A 24,693-nucleotide genomic window follows, 5' to 3' on the forward strand; every position below is an offset into this window, starting at 1 on the left:
ATTACAATATTTTGATTTTATTTTATTCAAAGAATGTGGTTCAATATCTTTCTGTATAAAAAGAAAAATTTTTAAATATATAGGATGATTAAAAAATCTAATTGTATATTCTTTCGATAAAATTATGTATTTTTCGATTATAGATCGGCTTCCCCGATATTTTATAAATAGGTATATTGACTTAGGCCATTAAAGATCAAATATTTCATACGAGGAGAAATAAGAGGAAGAAACAAGTAGTCAGTTAACAATATTCAAACCATCTAGTGAAAGGGGAAAGCGCTATTAATTAAACAAATCTCTCCTTAGTACATTTATAATTTCAAAAGGTACAAAAATCGATACGATCATAAAATCAAGAGGAATATGGTTAAATAAACATAATTTCAGAAGATACGAAGACACATGTATATATTCTTTCTGTTGTTAAATAACATAACAATATAACCAAACCATCTGATGGAGGGGGAAACAACCTTGAATAATTAAAATTTCTTAGGATAAGTATCATTCTAAGAGGTATGTACAAAATCAGGCAACCCTATCTTCTAAACAATCTCATCATTCAAGCAATTTTCATAACACAATGTATTCCTTGCAGTATGTAAAAAAAGAGGGATGAGGAGAGATAAAGGAGAATAGGCGAGCAAGTCGGTGGGGAACAGAAAGGAGCTCGCTCGTTAAGGGTAGTTTCCTTCCGTGGGGAAGGATCGTATGGGGGCGAAAAAGAAGGAGGGCGACGATTGGGCGGGGCAGAGGATGCGTGGTCCGGTCTAACCCGGCCACATCCAGTCTGCCGCCGACTACGTAGTTGCGCAGTATCGTTGTTGAGCGTTGTGTGTGCCACTAGAAGAGGATATAAACGGTATACCGGTGCTCGGGCTAGCCTGACTCTCTTTCTCCGGTCCTTCGTCGAACGTCGCGTCTCTTCTTCGACCCAGGGTCGTTCACCCTGCAAGTCCAGCGTGCTCGCGTTGTCCTTCAAAAAAACGAATACATACTCTGTTTTCCTGTTTCTCTCTCTGTGGCCTCCTTCGTCTGGTCCATCACGTCCTGATCGAATTCCCAGCGAGTTGGCTGACATTTCTTTCTACGCGGAGAAACGTAAGCGACTTCTCTCTGTTATCTTGCCGCCAGGCTGTTGCCATTTTTGTGCGCTCGCGCGAGTCAAGGAAACTGTATACTTGATAGATAAGGTTATTGTAAGGAGGTTAGAAAAGGATATTTTCATTCTTATACCGTTGATTTTTTTTAGAGATTTCTGTGTTTGTTGTTGTTAGGCTTGATTTTGTACGTTGAGCATTATGATTGTTTTGGGGTAAATGGGGCTCAATTGATTCGCCAGGATTAAATAAATTAGTAATGAATTGAATATTTAAAAAGGTTGATAATAGATTGGATATTTAAGAAAGGATAATCAAAATATTTTCGTATTTTTTACATTTATTATTAGATTTTAAAAATTGATAAAAGCATTATTGTATTCTATTCACTGTAACATAGTTATTCTATTCTGTGTGCTAATATTTTCTAGGGGAAATTTAGATAAATAGAGACAACTTTTATTTGTTAAATAGAGGTAATCAAGACAAGAGTAAAAATGTGTTATTCCAGATAATTACATTTTCTGTCTTATACAAATATTATTATTTTCCTCAAAATCTATACAAATATTATACTCTATTCACTATAACATTGCTACTCTAGAGTGCTAATATTTTCTAGATGAAGCTATATAATGAATCAAACAGATAGTATTCTTTTTGTGTCTTCTATATCCGTTGTTACTTTTCTAAATTATACAAGTTCCATTAGGTATTTTATTTACTATAATGTTAAATACTAATACTTTTTAGCATTGAACTGAATAGTTTCCAATAAAACATCTATTTATGTCTTTTTTAACAGAAAATAAATTAGGATAGTAAGAGATAATTTCAGATTTTTTGGCAACGATATTTCGTTTTCAAAATTAATAGCCAAATACAGGTGCGAGCGTTACGTAATGTTATTTTACCGCGCGCCCCGGTGTGGCAAATTGTCCTTTGTTTCTATTGTTCTCTAGTAAGGGACGATATTTTATACTTATTCCATGCTGTTTCCGTAAGCTAATAAGATTTATTATGGTACGGCAACGTGTTGTACGACACGAGCGAAATAATCTTTACACGCGATAGATGCACAAATAAAAAAATGCAGTTCTTATATTTTGTTAGTTCAAAAGAAGAAATGGTCTTACAATTGTGGACAAGTTAGAAACTTTCTTTGAAGAGTAATAGTAGCAATATCTCGAGTGGATGCTCGCGTAGCCGGGTGAAATATTTAAGCTAGTTTAAACATAGAGCCATTCACGTTGGACATCCTTTCACTTTGACCAGTATGAAAGGATACTAAATTTTTCAACTGTAATAATAAACGATAATGTGCACTGTTAAGTCGAGTACTTAATATTATCACTGTTCCTCTTTTCGTTCGTGTAATCAATATCGTTTTTCAAAGTGGTAGCAGGATATTTAATTTTTAAATTACTTACGCAATTCAATTTAGTTTTCAAATATGAGAGAATAGTATATTAGTTACAATAATGAATGATAATACGCCAAATCTCTTTATAAAATAGCATGCAGTATTCTTTTTACTTATCATTTTTACATATTTTTAAATATTTTCTGTAACATCATGAAAAAGTGTTCAACTATGTAATTATCAGCATATGTACAGTAATGCAATATTTTTATATAGTATTATTACACATTTTTAAATCTTGTTTATACAATAATAAAAGCATATTCGATTTCGAAGCATTTTTTAACTTACTTTTAAGTCTTCTATTATGAAGATATTTAAATTGTAATATTTTGAAACATTATCTGTTACTGATTTTTATAATCATTTGCCACAAAATCAGTGAAATTTATTGACTTAATCGCGTAATTGAGTTTACATTCAATCGGTGTCATTAAGTCCATTTTATCCGTCAGTAGAACGAATGCGTAATGTAGATGATGGTAACGAAGATGTAAAGCTGGTTTATTGTCGAAACGGTACGCGGCCATCGCCATAGAAAAGCAATTCGCCGGAAGATTTAATGCGGTGTGTAGCTAATTTCTTGCACGCATGGTATTCGGTTTACTTCACCGTCTATTTTTGATGGTACAAGAGCTGATCTGAAAATTTACTTCTGACAATAAGCATGTCTCCATTATCATTTAGAATAGATATATACATTTTTATAATGAGTCATTATCAATAATATATATCAAATGCGCAAATAATTAAAAGAGATTTATTGATATAGCAGTATATATTTTCTATATTTGAATAATATACGTAAAATCAAAGAAAAGCATTCCCTACAGAATATTATATTAAAATATTTCTAGAAAATTCTTTTCTTTGATGTTATATTTTATAAGGACATTATTATAAAATAATTAGCAAATTTTTTTCTCGTGGCAAAGGAGAATAGTATAGACTGATTTGCATGAATTAATTAATTCGTTTTCACCGTTCTAGTAACGAACATATAAAAGTGGGTAATGAGGGCCGCAATTAACGATTTGCGTAGCTTTACAGTAACTTCGTAGAAAAGTATGCCCCGAAGTAAACTCGTGTTTTACCTTACCGCGACATTATCGGTCATAATATTTGCATTTCTTTAAAAAGTCTCTTATATTAGGCATTTTTGATTACATCGAAAATTCGACGAATAAGTGAAACTACATAACTTACGGATATTATTATACATTTAGTTATATTTAATTATTTAAAATTTTATTTACATTATTTACTTTACAATAATTGCTTGAAGGATGTCGAAAGTTAACGGACTTCACATGAATAATTTAAATTTGGAAATCAATAAAGATAGTAATCAATATACAATAGAAATAGTATTCTCTGAATGTGATCAAGCAAACGAATTAAAGGATTCATTACTCTAATTACACCAACCTAATGTTGACATGAATAGGTACTACACTATATATAGTCCGCGCTAACATTACAAAATTGTTCTAGAAAGAATTCTTGGTACACCCCAAGATTTACGATACTCATCATCCCCCACATTGAGAAGGTCGTAAAGGGGTTGAAGAGGGTTGTTGCAGAATGTGGGTGGATTTAAGCTGAGAGCATCGAAATTTATTCCAGAAATTCGCGCGTGCACTGCTTTTGCCAACTTTCCAATGAAACACCGAACAACTGTATATCTAATATACAGTATAGACTATAGGTATAGACACCCAATGTTGTAACGAGGCTATGTATCTTTCATTTATACATGTATGTGTCACATAATAGCCATATACCTATACGCCTATGAAAAATAAAAATTCACTTTATCTATCGATCCTCGGCGGTCACATATGGGTACAATCATGATTCATTCCAACTTTACAGCCATTTTTCTTTTTTGCGTTTCTCGCAACGGATACATAGAAAACGATAAAACGATTGTTACTTTCGTCGCGCGACAGCTTTTTATTCGGAGAAATTTAGGAACAGATTAGTGCAGTTAAAACAGGTGCTTCGCTGTTTGTTGGAATAAATTGAATATGTTGGCTTTGCTGTGCAATATTTTGTAGATGATAAAGCTGATTTAGGACTGGTTCTTGATGTAGGAAGGATGAAGATGAATTTTAATGTTTAAATTTTTTGTGATAAGAAGAATAATAATCCTTTTTCGGAATGAAGATGAATTTTAATGTGTAACATGGGATTGTTTTACTAGAGAACAACCACCATAAAATATTTCAAGTCGGTTGCCACGTGAAAAAAAGTTCTAGAAATAGATTGAACCTCATATGTAGTTGGGAAGCAAAACGCTGAAAGCTATTCTTCCGAGTGAAAATCAATTTTAAAATGAATGAACACCAGCGTACACGATCTGCATATACAGAGAAAGAAATCGCCAGAATCGATAAGTCGATTCTTTGTCCGATGTTTCACCGTGTTTGTGTTCGTTTATTCATTGCCTTTTTCGGTTTACTTTACTCTCGAAACAAAGTAATTTAATATTGTACAAAATACAGCAGCTCACGAAAGTATTCGGATATTTGTAAAAACTTTTTATGAACATATTATGTGTACTATGCGAAACATTTTGAATTTTCCTTCGAACAGTATAATAGGAGCATCATGATTATATTGAAGAAGTTTGAGAGAATCTGAAAATTATATATAGTAATATATACAGAAAATGTACTAGAAGTAGTAAATTTCTTGTAACTTTCATATACATTTTCAATTGGTTCCAAATTTTATCAATGTAATATACTTGTAGATTTGTATATTTGTATGTTTGTATATTTTATACAATATATAGTACAGTATGAAAGTTTCCTGTGCATTTACATTTGCACCTTAAAATCAATTTCCACGTCCATGTCAAAATCAGGTTTCGTAATTGAATAACAGTAAGTGCTACATAATTGATTGAATAAATATTCTGCGATCATAGTGATATCAATTATAATATATTTCGAAATCAAAAGGGATTTAATCAGGTTTTATGGTTTAATTAAATTATCGTTCTATAATTATGATAATATTGATTATAGTCTATTTCAAAGTTAACGTATTGTCAACTGCATGAATGAGATATTACTAGGCGCTTCTAGTAAGTTTCCTAGGGGTATTTCTAAAAATCCTATACTACAAGAATTTAATAATGAGAAATTAAAAGGAAATATTCTGTTGTTTTTCTGATCACATTATAAGAAAGAGTTTGTTAGAATAAAGTATAAAAATGTTTCTCCTAATTTATTAGAAAAACTAAGATATGTTAGAATGAAGCAAAAATCCGCTTCTTCTAATTTGTTAGGAAACTAAGGAGACTAAGAAAACTAGAATAGAAAATGGAGAATTTTCTCAAGCGGTTGGCCATGTGTTGTAGTAGAATTAATTTGGGACAACTATTGAAACAATCTGTTCGAGTTCACCAGAGGGTGTGAATTGAAATGAAACGATTTGAAAATGTCATTAGGGGGACCCTTTGAACCATCATCGATTCTTGAAAGGAGGTAGCGATGCCTGACGAGCATCCCCACACGTTTATCTTTTTCTCTCTTTGCTTCTTTACAGAACACGGTTGTGACATCGCGTTTGATTCAATAGGCGTTAACCGAGTGACCTGAATCTTGCCAACCGTATGGTAACCTTACGTAATTTCATCTTTTTTCTATTTTTCTTTTTTACAAAAATTACTGGAAGGACTTGTTGGTAAAGAAAGAAACATATAATACCAGAGAATAAAATCAGTCATCTCAAGCTGAATATTATGTACATTATCATTCACAAGTTTCTGGATACTTGCTTCTTTTTAACAAGATGTATCTTAACCCCTTAACCTACAATGATCGGACCAAACGTAAATTCTCAAACGTAAATCGTAGGTTAAGGAGTTAATAAGCATAAAGTTATAAATAAGGAATTAATAAGCACATATACTACCTTATACAATATTACCGAAAAAAGTAAAAAAATATATAAAACAAGGAACCAGCATATAAAAATCACCTCAAACTACTTCAAATCTACATGATACGCCCACTCATACTTTAAGTAGAACAAGGCGCTATCGAGTCAGACCACGCGACTCGCAACACGTGGCTCCGTCAATCAGAGAGTTTTTAATTCATTAAAAGAATCGATCGACATCGTTTGATCTGATTTTGACATTAATTTACTCTCTGAATATCAGTACGTAAATATTTGATTCGACTTGGATTTCGGTTTGCCGTTCCAACGCGCTTACGTGTACAAAAGCCAGACACGTAGTAGCTGCAGCTTTAAATCCGTCATTTTACAACTGCTTCCATGAATCTGCCACATGCATTCGGCTATCGTTGGCTTGCCGGATGTTTATGGAAGCCTCGTACTAGGCCGTATATGTAAAATACATGGCAACCAGTGCATATTTATGGAACACCGTTTGAAATTGTTCCTCCTGTTTGTCAGTCGAATCTCGAAGAACGAATGAATTTTTTCTGAGTTTTTACTGTACTGTATGAATTTTTTACTGAGTATTGACTGTGAAGCGTGAATTTTTCTTTTTCGGAGTTTTATATAATATTTTTTGATGTAATAGAATTAGGTTTGAGTCCTCTATTATATTTGCTCTTGATGCTGAATCAAAGAGATTTACGCGAATTTTAGTAAATAGTTCTTTTTTCGAAGATATAAAATTCCTATTGTGTGGAGTGTGTATTTTTCTTCTTGGACTTTTATGTAACATTTTGTTGATATAGTAAAGATAGTTTCGGATTCTCCATAATATTTCTTCCTGACGTTAAGTAAAAGAGATTCATTTCAATTTTTATAGCTATTCTCGTTGTACTATGAAAACATTCATTGTGAGTTATGGATCTTCTCCTCCGTATTTTAGAAATTTAACGTTACGTTTTGTTGATGCATAAAGTTACATTTGGATTTCCTCTAATATTTCTCTTTGATGCAGATTGGAAGATATCAGAACTTACGAAGTATGTATTTATTTAAAAATGTGAATTTCCCTCTTTGAAAGTTCTATGCAATATTTTATTAATGCATTAGTATCAGATTTGGGTTCTCTCTAATATTTTCTCTTGACGTTGTACTTCGTATTAATTTTTCTGAGTATTTTTTCTGTATTGGAAATATTGCTGTGGAAACGTATGAGATATTTATAGCAAGTTGTGGATGTTTTTTTTTTAAATTTTATGCAACATTCTTTTGGTGCTTTAAAAGCAGAGGTCTTTGGGAAGAATGAAAAAGAAAAGTTCTTTAGTATTTTGTTGTTAAAATTTTAGGTTTACGAATTGAGGAGCATTTAAGATTGATGAGCGCGTGAAGACCGAAATTCGAACTTCGCGCGTCGAAAGTCAGGACGCAAAAGTTTTAATTGCTTGTATTTTAAAAACGAAGTATCGGAAAACAAAATGTTAAAAGATTTTTCGATTTCTTTTAATATAAGGAATTAATATAAATACCAATAATATAGGCATTGATAGTTTATATATTCTGGAATGTTTAAATTTCTGTTGTGGTAAATAGTTTTATCTATGCCTATTCGAGATCATTTTAAGTTCTGACAAAATTTTAAAAAATTTGATACTTAGCTTTCTGGAGGTTTTATTGATCTTAAGCCTGATCAATGATTTACCTTATCTACTTTCAAACTTAAAGTTGAATCTCCTCAATCCCTTATCGATCAAATTGTCACTATTACGTCATATTAATTGGATTTTTAAAATAGATAAAATTTACGAACACGCAATTATCTTCACTGATTTATTCTTATATAGTGGCGGCCAAAAGTCTCTAATTGTATTTCAAATGCAGAAAATTTAATTGTTCTGTGCTTTATAAACCACTCCACGTTCTATAAGTACACTTTTTAAAAACTCATTATTTTGACAATAAATCTACTTTGTGGTTGGACACTTTTGTATTGGAATGTTTCATGTTAATATAATTATATTTAATAATGTATATAACAGTCATTATAAACTATTATATTACTGGTTATCACATTAATGGTAAAAAATTTATAAGCAAACAATCTAAAATTATTAAAATATAATTAATATTTGAATTAACTTAAAACCATCTTTTTTCAGACTCTGGTCTAGCATTCTTTCTTCAATCCTTCTTTTAACTATTAAAACTGGAAATATAGGCAAGAGGGCAATGCAAAATAACGAATGGAGAAGGATGAAGTAATCGTGGTGTGACCTTGAACGAATCAAGAGGAGGGCATCTGATAAATTGAAAAACAAAAGAATTTCGTCGGACAAGAAACGTTGAGCTGATCACAAATGGCTACGCCGCCGGATTCGCCAGGACCGGAAGAGGCTCTGTTTGATTTCGAAAGCACACGAACCAGGCAACAAACCACCAGACCTGTCGCCCTCGAGGAACTGCTTCGACAGACCAAATTCTCCAGACAAGAAATACGAGTGATGTACCGTGGCTTCAAGCAGGTAAGCCACGTTGAATCTGAAAATACAGCCGATGATACAGAATTGCGGTTCCTGGAACAATAAGTAGAGCCGTGAGTCACTCTTGGATGGTCTGGCCACTTTAATCCCCCGAGGACATTCCCAGTTAAAATTTCGTTTCTAAGCAGTGAGAAGATGTTTTAAATGAGGGATTAATTGAATGTAATTAGATCTGGATTTTTTAAAATTTGTATTTAACATAAGTACTTGTTTAAAATTCATATTCTATTAGGCACGTAGAGGTGAATTAATCTCACCAGTTCGAGTATTTTTATTAATAATTTCAGTATAATTACATACTAACATTTGAAATTTTTCTATTTCTGTCTCTACAAATTCTTTTAATTCTAATATTATTTAGAAACTGAAAGCCAAATTAATTTAGCCAACTAAAGCTTCATTTCTGTGCAATAATTTTAAAACGTAATTTTGAACTAGAGCTTAATTACGTGTAATTGGTGATGTTTCTACATTAAAATAATGAATAATTTATATATTAAAATGATTGATCAAATTAATCTGATTCTGAATTTTTAATGAAATATAAATTCCAAATATATTTTATATGAATGACTTCATTATCTTCTATAATATAAAATACAAAATTCTATATAATACAAAATTCTATGAAGCGCTTTATCATCAGTTTCTCATTCAGGTTGTTCCAAGAAGCACAACTCTGTACCTCCCCTCAAAGTTAGTTATCTCTTGTAGTCATTAACTTGCTATCAGCCTGCAACACGATACTTATTAATGAATACGTTTTATGAAATCTAAATAATCCGAAACCTATTATATATAATTATTTCTCACGAAAGAAAATTTCATATAAGAATAATCTTTGATGAAACGTTGAATAAGATGGTTCACTTCTTGATTAAGTTAGTCTTTTTGTAAAATTAGTTATAATTCGTAACGATGATTGTACTTTGCAAACCAGTCGGCTGGTGCATGTTCCTGGCATGCCATCAATTTTCGTCATAATTTTATTTGCTATGAATATTCATGAGGGGACGGAAATGTTGCTACGGAATTTTATTTTGGATATCCCCCTCTCCTCTTACGTTGTGCGTACAATGTTCATCTAGAAATATTCTTTGGCGAATTAACAATCACTTCTTATGCGTTATTACCATTGTCTAGTACAATTATTTACCAACTAATAATATTATTGAATTGACAAATTACTAGTTATATATTATACATTCCTTTTTTATAAATTTATAATGTTATGATAAATAGGATCTTTCGCCTAGTAAAATTTACATAATTTCGTAAACTTTACATATACGATTTTATGTGTTTTATTAGAAAGCTTATTTCCACTATGCAAGAAAATTTGTTAATGCTGATAAACTATAATTTGTAACTTGGAAACTTTCATTGATAATATTGGCTCATAATTGTGCAACAGCGCACAGACTGTGACAATGTTAATGAAAAATATTAAATAACGCTAAAATTTCTGATATATTATGGTTAAGTTCGAGTTAGATTTTAATAAATTTATTTAGACGCGTCTGACAATGAATAAAAGAAAGTAATTCCATCGTTGAAATGTTGGTTTTTAAACGTAAAAGAAATAAAATGCAACGTAAATGAGGTTAGTAGAAAAAGGTGAATTTGAGGGATTTCTGTGAAATGAATTTTGTCCAACTTCCTGAATGAAGTTTTTAAACTTAGAGATTGCGTTCCTTTTTGTGCTTGGAGATAGCTTCGAGTTTCATATAAAAACAGGTAATTTTTTACCGCCCTTTGTAGTTATATTCAGATGAGAGGAAGCTAGAGATTATGGTCTATCCCAGTTCTTTGGACGAGCCTGCATGGAAAGGTTTGTGATATACAAGGTCATTCTTTGACGATGGACGGATTTCTCTGACAGTACGATAGAATGTCGAAGAATTTAGAATAAACAATTTTTAGAAAATAATTACTTCTTCGTTCTTAAAATTTCTTGTATTTTTGGTATCAGATACAAACTATGTAATACATACTTTCAATATTTCATAAGAAATAAATAATAATAATTATGTCGCGTATGTTGAAATGTTCGTAGCTTGTAAAATAAGAAAGAAATTGGGGGAATGACATTGAAACGCAATTTACACACAAACATGTAATAATTGCAACAATATCGTTACGATGATTAATCTATAATTGCAAGTACGTAAAGTTATAAAATCGCCTAAAGTATCTTATTTCTCTTTCATATAATACATGCAGTAACGATTCAATTCTAATCAAACAATCACCATATGAGTACACGCAATGCCAGCGATTTTCATGACGAATATGACCTTGATGTTGCAAAGGAGAAATTTCGATTTTTGCGACAAATGAGTTTTCGAGGCTTAGGAGGGGAAGGTAACGTGCCACGCCAATCCCGTGTCACTCATAAAATATTTACGTAGCGTTTAGAGGGTAATAGAGACGGTAGTTGTAGCTCCTCGAGTTTCCTTCAAGGTTGATGTTGTTTCTACGTAAATGTCATAGGTGTACGCTCTAGCATGTCAATACAGTAGTTCAAAACGTTTGTTGTTCTAATTTTATGCTTTAGATCTGATCTAATCCTTTTTTTTTAAATAAAACACGAAATTTAACCGAAAATTTCAGTTGATTCTTAATTAGTAATTTAATTGATGAAATTCATTCACGGGAAATTTAAATTAAAGACTATACTTCGAACTTCAGTTATATTTGTACCATTTTAAATACAATTATACAATTATAATTATATCACACATGTTAAAATTACGGTATTACAAATTAAAAAAATTATTTAACTTATATTATAATTAATTTTTAATTGTAATATATGTGAAAATCGATTTGTGGTATTATTAGTGTAACGTCAAACCTTTAAGGGTAAACCGGTAAAGTTAATTAAGTTTAAAAGAAATAGTGCTTTGTGCTTGATAATAGTATTTAGTGTTTGGTATTTTCTTTTTGACTAATATTTCGTTTAAGTGTTCCAAGTTACTTAACTGCGTTTTCCTCCATTGAGGATGTAACTATCCGCAGACAAACGAGTTCGGAACTGTAGCAGAACCACCTGTACGTTTCACGGTAATTTGTCGAGTTTAGAACTTTCTATTCTTCAACCAGGATTTACCCACATTGCACGATGTCTGTCTCATTTGGGCAGACCGAATACATATGTTGTACGTATTACTCTTGTTTAAAGAAACATTTTCTTTGGTGTATCATTATGTTAACCGTATTGCGAGTTAACACTGACCTTACCAGGCCCGGTCAAATGAGCGGTTTCAAAATTTAATTTAAAATTCTACATTCATTGTTATTTCTTTTGTTCATCTAATTTTATGTAAACTCTTATATTATCCGATTAATCAATTTTTTAATTTATGTTAATTTACGTGTCACAAACTTTCTTGACTGTCTTTGCAGTAGCAGTTTCAATAAAATCTCTACCATTTTTTCTGCCTGACAGTTTTTATACATTAATAATGTTTCTTTGCTCAATTAACGACAGATAAAAGTCGGCTGCAGTCCAAACGTTTCACTTTTTGATAGCCATCGATATAGATAACTGACACGAGGTAGGCAACGAAGAGATGGCTTATTGTCTGATGTAGTCGATATTATTCAAGCACCGTCGCGAATCTCTATTTTAACACGTTTCCACGTGGTTTAGTTTGTACTAGCATAATCGACTTTCTAAAGCGACAAAAAACTTGCCTTTGTATCGTAACGATATGACAGTACATATACATATTTGAAATAAAACATTTCGAAAGAATGGACATGTTCGATCGATTGATTGATCGACGTTGTTTCTGGTTGTTTCATAAATGGTGTAAGATGAATGGAAATGGATCGACGTATTCACTATCGTTCAAAAATATATGTACATACATATGTTGTGTGTATATATATGTACAACATATTGTATATAACATGTTGTTTATTGTATATCGTACATCATGTTATACATATACATATATGTATATATATTTGCTTACTTTTGACAAGATATACAGTGAATTTGAAAGAATATTGATGGAAAAAATATTGGTTACTTAGAGATTTTTATAATTCTGTAGTATCGATAGTAAATTGTAAAATATTTTATTACTAGATACATCTTTTAATAAGTATGGTTAGTTTATGATCTGTTAATTCCATAAAAAGATAATGTCGCTTCTAATTGTCAATTTATCATTAATTTGTATATTTTGATCAAACTGAAGTACTGTTACAAATGGACTAAAGCTTCTGAAAAATTTTGAACGGTAGTGTACGTATAAAACGCTTTTGCGACTGGTATACTGATGATCAAAGTCGTGAATACACGATGTGATAGTTTTGTCACAAAATGTGTGGCTTTTAACTGCAGTTTTTTCCCAGCTAAACACACGTATACTAGATATCGACCGGCGTTTTATGCTTTTGCCAGCCTAAAAGTGTGTCACGACGATTACTATTTCGCGAGATACCATTGAGTTTTCGAAATTCTGCTGGAAGATTTCGAACTGACGAATGGATCTACTTTCAATCGATCATTTTACTGAAAAGAATGAAATAAGAGAGATATTAAAATTTCGACCATTTGCTTTTTCTTTTTAACTGGCATTATTTTCAAAAATATTATTCTTATATATTATTTAAATATTAAGTATTGTTTCTGACTTCAAACAACAGGTTGCCTGGTAAGATTGTCTCTAACATTCGTTTTCATTATTCTTTTATAAAATGTGTTTCAAAGTAACAGTTGAATTATAAGATGTCATTAATTATAATCACATTTTTTACTTATCCTCTTAAGCATCTTTTATAGGTTATTTACGAAATAATCTTCAAAAATATTCTTCACCTATATTATAAAAGTATTTATACTCCTTTTCTGCTTTAAACAATAAATTATCTGATAAAATTGTCTCCAGCACACTCGTACATCATTATTATTTTTAAAGAGATTTTAAAACGGAAATTTTCTGCGGTTGTTTTAATCTGATGATATTAAAGGGTATTTAGACGTACAGCGGCTACAAACAATATTTACTTACCATTCATTAGTGTAGTATTTACATACTAATTAATTAGGTTCAAGTATACTTTTCGTATCATTTAATAGTACATATGTACTTTCGTATGATTACAAAAATTTGATACTGTAAAAATGAAATATATAGAACCTAATAAAAAGATTGCTTCATTGCAAAATAAGGGTATGTGACAATACCTTTTATAGCCACTGTATTTTTCTGAATGAAAAAATGTATTCAATTAAAATGTAAAAGGCAAGGAGAGTTGGAGAAAATTTATTTATGTTTTTGATCAGCCCCTGAAAGGATCGAAAGGTTGAATATCGTAAGTACTTTCGTCGCACAGCCACTCGTCGACGAGCACTTGTACGTTACGTAGAAAAAGCCCTGAGCCTTGGAACGTTTTGTGTGTATGGGCGAAAAAAGCGTCGGACTTTTCGAGAGTTCCTTAGGTGTTTTAATTGCGCTATTTCGCCACTGTACGTTCTCCACTTGAGCCTTTAAGACTGGCAATTGTGTCAAGAGCATGCGTTTGCACGACGATGAAAATGTACGGTGCTAAGTATCGCGGGTATGTTTATGGTATTTTTTATCCGAATAGGTAATGTCTAAAAAACATTGAATTCTCGAAATGATAGTAATTTATCGCTAAAATTACCCAATCAGTCAATATGACTGATATTGGGTCTTTTGTCTTTACAATTGAGAATCACAGCAAAGAAACACGATATGTATATAGTAGACGGTTAACGGATTTTAGAGGATTAATTTGTGACATTCTTCATACTTCATTTATTATCAGAAGGCATCAGAAGTTTGACTGGAAGAAGCTGTTATCTATATTACACAACCTGTATATAATATCTATTATTAAATCAAATTTTTGTTTCAATTGCCCTTTATTATGAAAAGGTGCCATAAATATGACGTTTAGTATTAAGTAAAGCTTCTATTTCAATTATTATTTATGGAAAAGAAAAGACATGATAACAATGTTAACTTTCTAAACGCTGCTCTATACAGAAACAAAATATTCAAGTGTAATCTTGCGGACAGAATCTACCGCGAAGCGTCGAATTTATTCTCCTCCATGGCATTGATATATGGTTAGGCAGCAAACAAGTCCGATATCCTCTATTCTGTAATCCCTTTGTCACAACTATCGAGGAGGCACAACGTAGCCTCATTGTTTCCCTTGTTCTTTCTCTCCATCTTAAGTCTAGAGTATAGAAGTCTTTTTTTTCCTTTTCCTTTTTTTTCAATGAAAGCGTAAAGGTTAGGCGAGCGTTAGCACGTTCGTCCTATTGAACTCGATTCTATTTAAGGGAAGTATGGCGGGAGTAAGCGTGTGTGTCGGTATCTAGTGGCAATCGAAGAAGGCCGACCACCAGAGGCCGCGTCGAGGCCGGAACCTTGACGTTTAGGAAAATTGCAAGGATTTAGGCCTACGTATGTATACAATAGCCGCACACGCACGAAGGTCGATAGGATAGCTGAACTTTTCAGTAAATTGTCGCCTTCTAATTCGGATGAACCTTCGAACTTTCACGCATCCCTCTGACCTATTCCAATTACCTTGTGTCGTTGGATAAGCAACCTTTGGTTCTCCTACGAGAAGTAAATTTATGCTTTTCTTTTATCGATAGTTTACTTTTGTAACAACTGCATGGTACTGAATATAATATAAAAAGAGATGTATTATCACTATCGTACAATACAGTATTTTAGTATAGTAATACAGTATATAGTAATACAGTATTTTTAGATAAGTTTAATATATTCACGAGCAGTGGTTTCATTAAAAATGCTATACCAAAGTAAAGTTAAAAGGTACTGTAAGTGAGTATTATTAGTGATTGAAATCATTATAAGAAAGTCTACCTTTCATGATAATTTTAAAGCAAGTGAAATCTCGATCTGAAGTAAGAACTGTATAAGTAATTTATAAATAGATGAAAAAATATGATTTTATTTTAAATTGTTCATCTCGTTTATAAAATCATTAGAACAAGAACTTCCTCTTCCTAATTTGTTATCTTTTATTGCAAAACAATAACAAACTTTGACTTGTTCTCTATATCTCATATAAAAATAAGAACGGCGCCGTAAGTACAGGTTAACGAGAACTATAAGTTGAGTGGTACTTCAATGAAGAATCCAACTACAACTTCTAGGGCTCACTAAGTCTCTTCTCAATTCAGTTCGTTCAGTTCGTTTCTTTGTATCTTTGACGACGTTTATATTATATTATATTTCAATCTCAATTGGATTAACCACTCCAATTGGAGTTCACGTGTCGACTGAAATTCTAATGAGGTGAAGTCCGACGTAATTTTCTGGGCGAATAGAATTCAGTGACAATGTTCCATGTAATTGAAGTGTACCTCCATAATTTACTTTCTCGAATGCAAATATAGGTCGGCCACAAACACCTTTCGCGTATTGTGTAAATTAATCATTCAGGACATATTTACATAGTTACATTTATGTTTAACACTATTATTTATATTAATTGTTTAATTATTATTTATAGTATTTTATTAAAATATTAACCCTTATTTTGGAGTGTGTATCTTTTAATGTTATATTAATGATACTGCTAAAGGAATTTTTTCATTTTTTTTTTTTCATAGTGTTTCTATTCAATTTATATAACATCAATCGAGAGATTACGCCCTGCATTATATTCGCTATTTTATCAAACCGATTAAACTGTCGGAAGTACGGGAACTTTCATTATAAATGTCATATTAAAAAACGAAAATCGATTTCTGGCGTTGGAATCTTGTAATGGATGATTGCTTTCTATAGGATGCAACGGTTTTTGGCCAACATATGTAGGTATGATTCCGAGGAAACTATAAAACCTAACCTCCAGAGAGTCGATAAAACTTTATGGGCTCGATCGTTCGAAGAGATATCGTGTAAGATTTCATGGGAAACATTTTCGTACAAAGCAGGTAGTCATTTTAAATATTGTGACGTTATGCATCTAATATGGATCTTTGGTTTTTTAATTTAATTAGAAATATTTTTTAGGTGGAATTTTAATTAAATTTATTCTAAATTTATTCTAAAATTTTGTATCAACAGCTTACTATATATTCTATTACATGAATATGCTCGCTATATTAAACATTTCTCTAAGATAAACTTTTTGTCAGCTAAAATGGGAATAAGATTGAAATATAAAAATTAAAGAGTGGCAACGGAGTTAAATCTGCTTCCTTCAGAAATAGAACGATGCGGAGAAATATCCCTAGGATTACACGAACGAAACTGGACCTTCTGTTTTTTCCTGCATCCGTTCGTCTTAATAATGGAAAAAGTCTTAGCTCTGGCCTACTTTCGCCGCAATTTACCGTGTTCACGGCTCTCGCATAACTTCCTCCAAGTAGCTACACGCTCGTTCCGCTGTTCTTTTGTTGCCAACTCTTTCGTTAGCCCTTCTCCGTCACGATGGTTATTCTTGCCGTGCTTCCTCCAGCTACAACCGAAAATCCGGATGCAATGCAAACATTATCGTCGAATATTATGCAAAAATGGTAATTACTTCGCCAACATTAAGATTCCTGTGCTTCCCTTAATTGCTTTTAAGTAATTAGTTCCGAGTTTAATATTTCTGTGAATAATAACGCCACAGAACACAGAATCTTGAGGATAGAAGTGTAAAATAGAACTTTGAATTCTTTCTTTTTTTGATTTTATATTTTTTATGTAAGGTCACGAACCTTTTATTCTGTTCTTTTTATATTTTCTCTCTTTTATGTAGGTTTACGCTTCCTTGTTCTTTTCTGAAATATTCTTTTTAAATTCAAATTGGAAGAATGTCTTACTCCTTTTATATATTTGTTTTGTATTCATTCTTTTTGTTAATTTTTAAACTATGAAATCTGAATAATGGAATTCAATAAAAATTTTGTCATTCGTATCTTTATTTTATTGATTCCATTATATGATTTATGTTCAGTATGTTTTGCTGGTAATTTATTCTGAAACGAAGGAATCAATGGAGATTTTCTGTGATTTCTCAAGCATCCGCTTCGTTTCTTCCTTTCTTTTCCTCTGTTTATTTCTGAAAAGTAAGGAAAGCCTGTGAAATATCATTCACCGAAATACATTGCTTTTCCTTACCTGAGTACACTCTCGTGGATAGAGTATTCTGATTGTCTGGAGAAATTGCACATTCGAGCTTCGAATCCCACTACAAATGGAACGTTTCTCAACGCTGCTTCAAATGAATCCCCAACTACATAAAATCACACCATATTAAATTCTTTATATGCACCTTCTCCAACTATATTTATATTTCATTGTATTCGGTATAAAAATGCTACACCTCCTATTTTAAGATTTATAAAAGATAAATTAAAATTACTTTAAATTATTGAATTATAGAATTTTTGAAATCGTACTCTAGAAAATATAAAGAAAAATAAAAAAGGGAAAGAAAATTTTATTATTCTTTTTTATCTTACTTGTTTCGTTAAAATCATTGTTCGACAAATTAAGATTCAAACTTTTGAGCTTTATGGAACCGGAAGTCAATACTTCGGCAAGTGCTGCACCTCCAGCAGCCTCTATTCCGCAAGCACTCACGTCGAGAACTTCCAAACTTTCGCTTCTTAACAGATCTAAAACAAACACAAACAATGAACTCTCGGAATGCAATTTCCACGTGTTCTTTGTCTAGAATCCGATCATTTCGTTTTCGAGGAAGTTGTAAAGACTTCTAAATAGGGAACTACATGTATACATATAATAAATTAAAAATAATTCTGTAACTTAATCATGGTATTTACAATTTCTTTTCAAATATCAAATCACGATATTTCTTCTTTTTTATTAGTATTTCAATCTTAATTCATTTAAACAAGATGAACAAAGAATATTGTTGCACTTTGTTTATGATAATTATTATCTTTCTCTAATAATTATTATCGATTAATAAACATTATCTCCATAATCTTTTAATGTCAGTTTCTCCGTTAAATAGAATACACGGAGAAAATATTTCGAAATTCATCCGGAATAATTATTACCAATTAGTAAATAATTCATTGTCATGTATCAATTTTATGACAACATTTTTCTGCAAAAATCTTAAATGTTTAAGGAACGATATTGCAAAGTTCTATAGTTTAACGTATAAATCACGGGATAGTGTCCATTCGGGCAGATTCAGCAAAAGTCAAACAGGAATCCGGTGTAATTTCCGGGCGGAACACGCTGGAGATTAACGGGACGGAAGTCGAGCACGGTGTTTGTTCTACGAGATACAATCGCCGTCATGGCTTCGATACGGTAACCAGTATAAATATTGACTCATAAGAGGATAAAGTTAGTAACTTAATACTTTGTACACTTACAGGCACACACATGAAACATCCCGTTGTCTAGCAAAGGATTTAGCCTCAAATTCAAATGCTGTAGTGTTGTGTGCTCCGCCTTTAGCAGCCCATAGATTATACCAGCCACTCCTTCCGGTCCTATATCATTGTTCGCTAAATGCAGTATTTTCAGGTTCTTGTGCGAGAGGTATTCACCAACTGCTTTTGCTCCTTTATCTGCCAGTTTACAATGAGAAAAGTCTAATTCTTCTATCTGAATTGAAAAAGAATTTGGTATTAACAGCACGGTATTATAAGAATGATCAATAAACAATATTATAGAAAATACGTTCTTAATTCCAGATTGTTATTGAATAATAGGACACTGAGGAAATAGAGAAAGAGAATACTAAGTATTAAAAAACAAAGTGAGTTTAATCAAATTGGAATTTAAATGACTGGAAAAATTAGACAGTAGAAAAATTAAGAGATTTAAAATTTGTAAAATTAAGAATTTGAGATATTAAAAGATTGGGGAATTAAAGATATAAGATGTTGGAAAATTAGAGGATCAAGGAATTGAGAAATTGTACGATATGGAAATTTTTTCTAAGCCGTTGTGACGCTACTAACACTATCATTCTCCAGCACACCTTGAAGAAGAGCTGCTGCACGTGGTTGATCCAAATTGCTTCTAGTCAAAGTAAATTTCTTCAATTTCGGGCAAGCTTTAATCCCACGACCAAGACCAAAGCAATCTTCAATGGATATCCTTTATTTTTATTTTTACTCTTTTAATGTACATAAATCAGACTTGAAGAAATAGTAGAGTATTAAACTGTAACCTGGAAAAGCAACTTACTCGAAGTCTCGCCACTCGAAACCATCGTTCATGTAAACCAACCCGAAATTAATGCGAAGCTCAGTAAGATGAGGGAATTGTGGCAGAATAAGCTCCAACGGGATGTGATGGACGAATACTTCCTCTGCTAGACACGAATCTTCTTCGTTTAGAGATATCTTATCCTTCCTGTGAATGTGAACAGATTTCGTGCAAATAAGTAGTACTGTACTATGTGCAATGATTATGTAAGGTGAAGGCTTATACGACAAATTCAAGGAGAAAGATTTCAGTTTTTGGAAGTCTAATCGTAGCTACCTTTTGTAAATTTCTTTTAAATTCGGATTTTTTCCTCTATGTTTTGAATAACTATTGTTATATTGAGATAGTTTAGATTTGGAATTAAATTATTTTGTAAAGATAAATTATTTTTAGAATTATTATTATTACGTTTAAACAACTTAAATTTAGGATTGTTGTTGCATTCTCGTATTTATGTTTAGAATAGTTATTATATTGAAAGTTTACATTTTTTTTAGAATATATTATATCTTATTTATTTAAGAAGATTTACTTTGTTGGCAGTAAAGAACGTAGCTCTATTGTGTGCACATAATCACGCACAAGATCGATCATCTTTTCACAATCTTCCTTTTGGGATTCGAAGAAACTTGGCTCGAGATTCTCCAAATATTCACGAAAAGCACCTTCGCAGTAACGTCGCCGCCAGGAATTGCCATGTTCAGCGCAATCGTTGTGCCCCCATCTGAAATAATTCTAGTCTCTCCCGCATTCTCACATTTGAATTTGGGGTCACGCTTTATGTAAACCAAAAACGACTTTCTTTATGAAAATTCGATAGTTCTCGTGCTGGAAAGTGGGCGAACTGTTTCAAGAGAATGCTCGTTGAAAAACGGCCAAGAGAAATTAATGGAATGATACTATATAAAGTACATATACTACCGCCGGTAGTAAGCTAAAACTACTTATGGTCGGTAAATTAAACATCCATTTATGAGATTGCTTCCGTGTTGTATGCTTTTATGAGGACGCGAATAAACTTTTTTTTGACGGCCTCTTTTATGGATTGCGAATTTTTTAAATTTTCTGTTTTTCTAATTTCTTGATTTCCTGGGATTTCACGTTTCCTTATTTTCCTTACCACTTAATTTTCTCTGTTACTCGTTCCAATTTTCTCTACATTTTCTATTCTTATACTCTATACTTTTCATTTCAACTTTGTACTACACGATAATATAAAGAAATTTTTACGAAGTGTTTTCAATGCTTTCGATTACGTTTTTCACCTAGCTCTCGAGCAACGTTCCCAATAGTGTTCATTGTCGATTTTCCTTATAGTCAACTCGAACGGTAAATCGGTAGGCAGAATTTCCATCAGCATATTTCTATCCTCACAGGTTGGTAATTCCTCCAGTATCGGATTTTTCTTCCATACGGAGGCTATGACACGAAGGGCGAGGGTCTTTAAGCTTGGGACTCTCTCCTCGTCCCAGGAAACATCTTCCGGTCGAATTGTTCGATCGACCTCGCACGTTAACCGCGTCGTTTCTTCCGAACATCTTCCAAAAAAGATATTAATTACATATGCATCTTTTTTGGTGTTAATTATTATATATAATTATAATAAGAATTTGATAATATTTTGAGTTCCGAATATCAAGTATTTGAGAAAGTTGAGAATTGAGCAGTAGAAAGTTTAAGGAATTTGGAATTTGGAAATCAATGATTAAAAAAGATAAATTGAGGAATTACAGAATTATGGAGTTGGAAAAATAGCAGATTATAGGGTTTTTAACGAAATTAAGAAAATCTGGAGAACATACCTGTAAGCTTCCAACACGTTCTTGGGTATAGTGTGCGGAATTTTCATTTTTGTTACCTCCTCTATGCATTAGATTCATAAATATGTAAACAGAAACATCTTCGCTTATTCATTTCCTCCACATCTCCACCATATGATAACTTGCTTCAGGCGAAACATATAATCGACGATAAAAGCTTCTATCTTCAACGAGTTAACATACTGTGCCAATTCCTTCTTTTCATATTCAATTAAACGACCTATTTCCCGACTGAAATAATATCCATCATAATAATTATATTTTCAGGAATGTCCCGAGGGTGTAGTTCACGAGGACCTGTTCAAAGATATTTATGCGAAATTCTTTCCTCATGGCAGTAAGTTTTAATTATGTCTTGCCTTGTAGTTAATTATTATGAATAATTTTAATATTAATTCGTATACACGTTGCAGATTCTAGTCTTTATGCTCATTACGTGTTCAAGGCCTTTGATGTTAATTGCAATGGTGCCATGAATTTTAGGGTAATTTCAATTTTTTTTCTAACAATTCTCTTTTATTATCGGGTTTTTTCTACTTAATTTAATTTAATTTGTAATAATATATATTTAATATCTAATTTTTTACTAATTTTCTTTTTGTGCAATTCCTCAATTTTTGTGATCTCCAAAGCTCCTAATGCATTAATTGTACTACATTTTTTCCCTAATTTCCCAATCTTCGAAGGAAGAAAAAAAGAAATAGAAAGATCCGAAACATACGATACGATTTTTCTTCTCAGGATCTCCTGGTAATTTTATCGACTCTACTACGAGGCAGTATCTACGAGAAGTTACGATGGATCTTCAAGCTGTACGATATAAATGGCGACGGATGCATCACCAGGGGCGAGCTATGGGAAGTGGTGATTGCAGTGCATGAGCTGATGGGACGACGACATCACGCCGAAGAGGAAAGGAAAGCGAGAGAGCAGTTGGATAGGGTGTTCAAGAAGTTCGATTTAAACCAAGATGGCATAATAACGATCGAAGAATTTATGGAGAGCTGTCTGAGGGTATCGACACGTTTGCATTTTATGCATCTTTAAACAATATTGCTACTTCGTGAACAGTTTGCCGATGGCGAGAAGTTCTCGATATTGTTACATGCTATTCACTGAAGAATCAATATCTCATGAAATCTTAACATTACAGTTTAGAGTCATTAGTATTATAAGACAAATAAAATTTGTTAAATGATCTATACAATTATTATACACGTAAGAATGGATTGAGGAAGAACATGATCATCTTCCTTCTAATCTCCAAGAAAAGAATTCATAAAACTTCAGAAATAAAAAATTGTTCACAATTCGTATCAAAATCTAAAGTTTTATTTGTCTATCATATCGATCTCTATATTTCTGCTAATGACAATTATATTAACAGAAATGGTATGTTTAGGATGATGTGACTACACGGTCGTTGGCAAAGTTCGATTACGCGTTTTGATCTCCGGAGAAGGAAGAGCCTCCGGTGATGACCAAGACGACGCCGCCAACGCCGCTCTCTACCACGACCACCTTCTCGCAGTCCCAATCGCCCTCGCCACCACCGCCGTCCTACTCTCTGCTGCCACCTATTCCACCGCCTTTGCCTTCTCAACCACCTCCAGGTTACACCGTTCAAGATCAGGAGCTTTATATGCTCCTAGCGGCGCACTGGTGGAACCAACCGGAGGCTCCGCTCTTTTGCTAAGGGTAAATTATCATGTTGAACCTTCTTGTACAATCCAATTAATATTATTATCATTAGTGAAATTTTAGAAGTTACAAGTTACAAATTAGAAATACCAATAGATTCTCTAACGTAATTGGAACATGTTTGATAATAAAACAGCCAGAATTTTAGAGATATTAAATAAATATAAAATAATAGATTCTATATAAATAAATTTTATTTTAAACAAGTGAATTCTAATTCTGAAGTGTTAAAATTCAAGAAAACATTTATCTCATCCACTAAATAATATAATAAATATCTTTGTTATATTATTCTCATTATTATATCAATATTATTATTATACTTATTACTATTATATCACTTCTTTGAATATTTTTCATATTTCTACATATTATGTGTATTCTGTGCACTTCTCAAATTTTCAAATTTTCCATAGATAAACCGTGATTCCCAACTTCTACAATAAGGAATTCCAACTTCTGAAAAGAAAAACAGAGAATACTGTAAAAAAAAAACAAAAAAAAGATAAAAATGAAAACAAAAAGAATGAAGCCCTTAAGAATCTTGCGAGTTCAAGAATTCAATTAAACTCTCGCGGTCGATAGGCGAACGAGCTATAAGGTATTTCTTCTTGCGGAAGAACTATTTTACATCACGTAAGCAAATCTGTTAAGCATCCAGATATAATGGGAGTAGAGCATCCCCATTATAAGAGGGAGATGAACGACTTGTCAATTGTGGAATCGACATTACAAAGTCGAATATTATCACACGAGTTAAGACTAAAAGAATTGTATTAACAAATTAAGGGGAAAAATAGAAATTGATTCGACGAATATATCATGGAGGAAGAATATTAAATAAGCAACTATCAATGATGTCGAATACTTCAACTTTATTTAGGGGAAGAACTTTTGAATATCAAAAAAAAGTATTTAACACTATCGTTTTCGCCAAAGAGAAGAAAACACGCTAAAAACGAGAAGAATTCA

At 32.2% G+C, this 24,693-nt stretch overlaps 2 protein-coding genes across 4 annotated transcripts; one reads left to right on the plus strand and one right to left on the minus strand.

Annotated features, from left to right (window-relative positions):
- Nucleotides 1-782: 782 nt before the first annotated feature.
- LOC117216828 (Kv channel-interacting protein 1) lies at nt 783-24,216 on the plus strand. Of its 2 annotated transcripts, none has more exons than XM_033463907.1 (7): nt 783-1,104; nt 8,601-8,963; nt 22,288-22,357; nt 22,434-22,504; nt 22,762-23,034; nt 23,423-23,718; nt 24,138-24,216. In XM_033463907.1, exons 2-6 carry the CDS (start codon nt 8,799-8,801, stop codon nt 23,468-23,470), a joined length of 627 nt encoding a protein of 208 aa, XP_033319798.1. In that variant the 5' UTR covers nt 783-1,104; nt 8,601-8,798; the 3' UTR covers nt 23,471-23,718; nt 24,138-24,216. The 2 variants fall into 2 exon arrangements, with proteins under 2 accessions (XP_033319798.1, XP_033319799.1); XM_033463908.1 differs by having other exon boundaries at nt 8,660-8,963.
- LOC117216826 (dynein regulatory complex subunit 5-like) lies at nt 17,333-22,116 on the minus strand. 2 transcript variants are annotated; one of them, XM_033463903.1, is made up of 9 exons: nt 22,003-22,116; nt 21,466-21,738; nt 20,733-20,924; nt 20,180-20,347; nt 19,951-20,089; nt 19,357-19,591; nt 18,466-18,621; nt 18,122-18,236; nt 17,333-18,062 (listed from the first exon to the last, which is right to left on the minus strand). In XM_033463903.1, the coding sequence occupies exons 1-9, from the start codon at nt 22,047-22,049 to the stop codon at nt 17,975-17,977; spliced, it is 1,413 nt and encodes a 470-aa protein (XP_033319794.1). In that variant the 5' UTR covers nt 22,050-22,116; the 3' UTR covers nt 17,333-17,974. The 2 variants fall into 2 exon arrangements, with proteins under 2 accessions (XP_033319794.1, XP_033319795.1); XM_033463904.1 differs by lacking the exon at nt 20,733-20,924.
- Nucleotides 24,217-24,693: the final 477 nt, after the last annotated feature.

This window comes from Bombus bifarius, unplaced genomic scaffold, assembly GCF_011952205.1.
Source record: "Bombus bifarius isolate JDL3187 unplaced genomic scaffold, Bbif_JDL3187 scf7180000007973, whole genome shotgun sequence".
NCBI lineage: Eukaryota > Metazoa > Arthropoda > Insecta > Hymenoptera > Apidae > Bombus > Bombus bifarius.

Excerpts from the sequence above, each read along its gene's own strand:
- LOC117216828 (XM_033463907.1), top strand. The coding sequence starts at position 8,799 with ATGGCTACGCCGCCGGATTCGCCAGGACCGGAAGAGGCTCTGTTTGAT. Across the intron at positions 8,964-22,287 it reads TGTACCGTGGCTTCAAGCAG|GAATGTCCCGAGGGTGTAGT; the intron begins GTAAGCCACGTT and ends TTATATTTTCAG. Across the intron at positions 22,505-22,761 it reads ATGGTGCCATGAATTTTAGG|GATCTCCTGGTAATTTTATC; the intron begins GTAATTTCAATT and ends TTTTCTTCTCAG.
- LOC117216826 (XM_033463903.1), bottom strand. The coding sequence starts at position 22,049 with ATGAAAATTCCGCACACTATACCCAAGAACGTGTTGGAAGCTTACAG. Across the intron at positions 20,348-20,732 it reads CGTTCTTTACTGCCAACAAA|GAAGGATAAGATATCTCTAA; the intron begins GTAAATCTTCTT and ends TCACATTCACAG. Across the intron at positions 18,237-18,465 it reads CAATGATTTTAACGAAACAA|TTGGGGATTCATTTGAAGCA; the intron begins GTAAGATAAAAA and ends GATTTTATGTAG.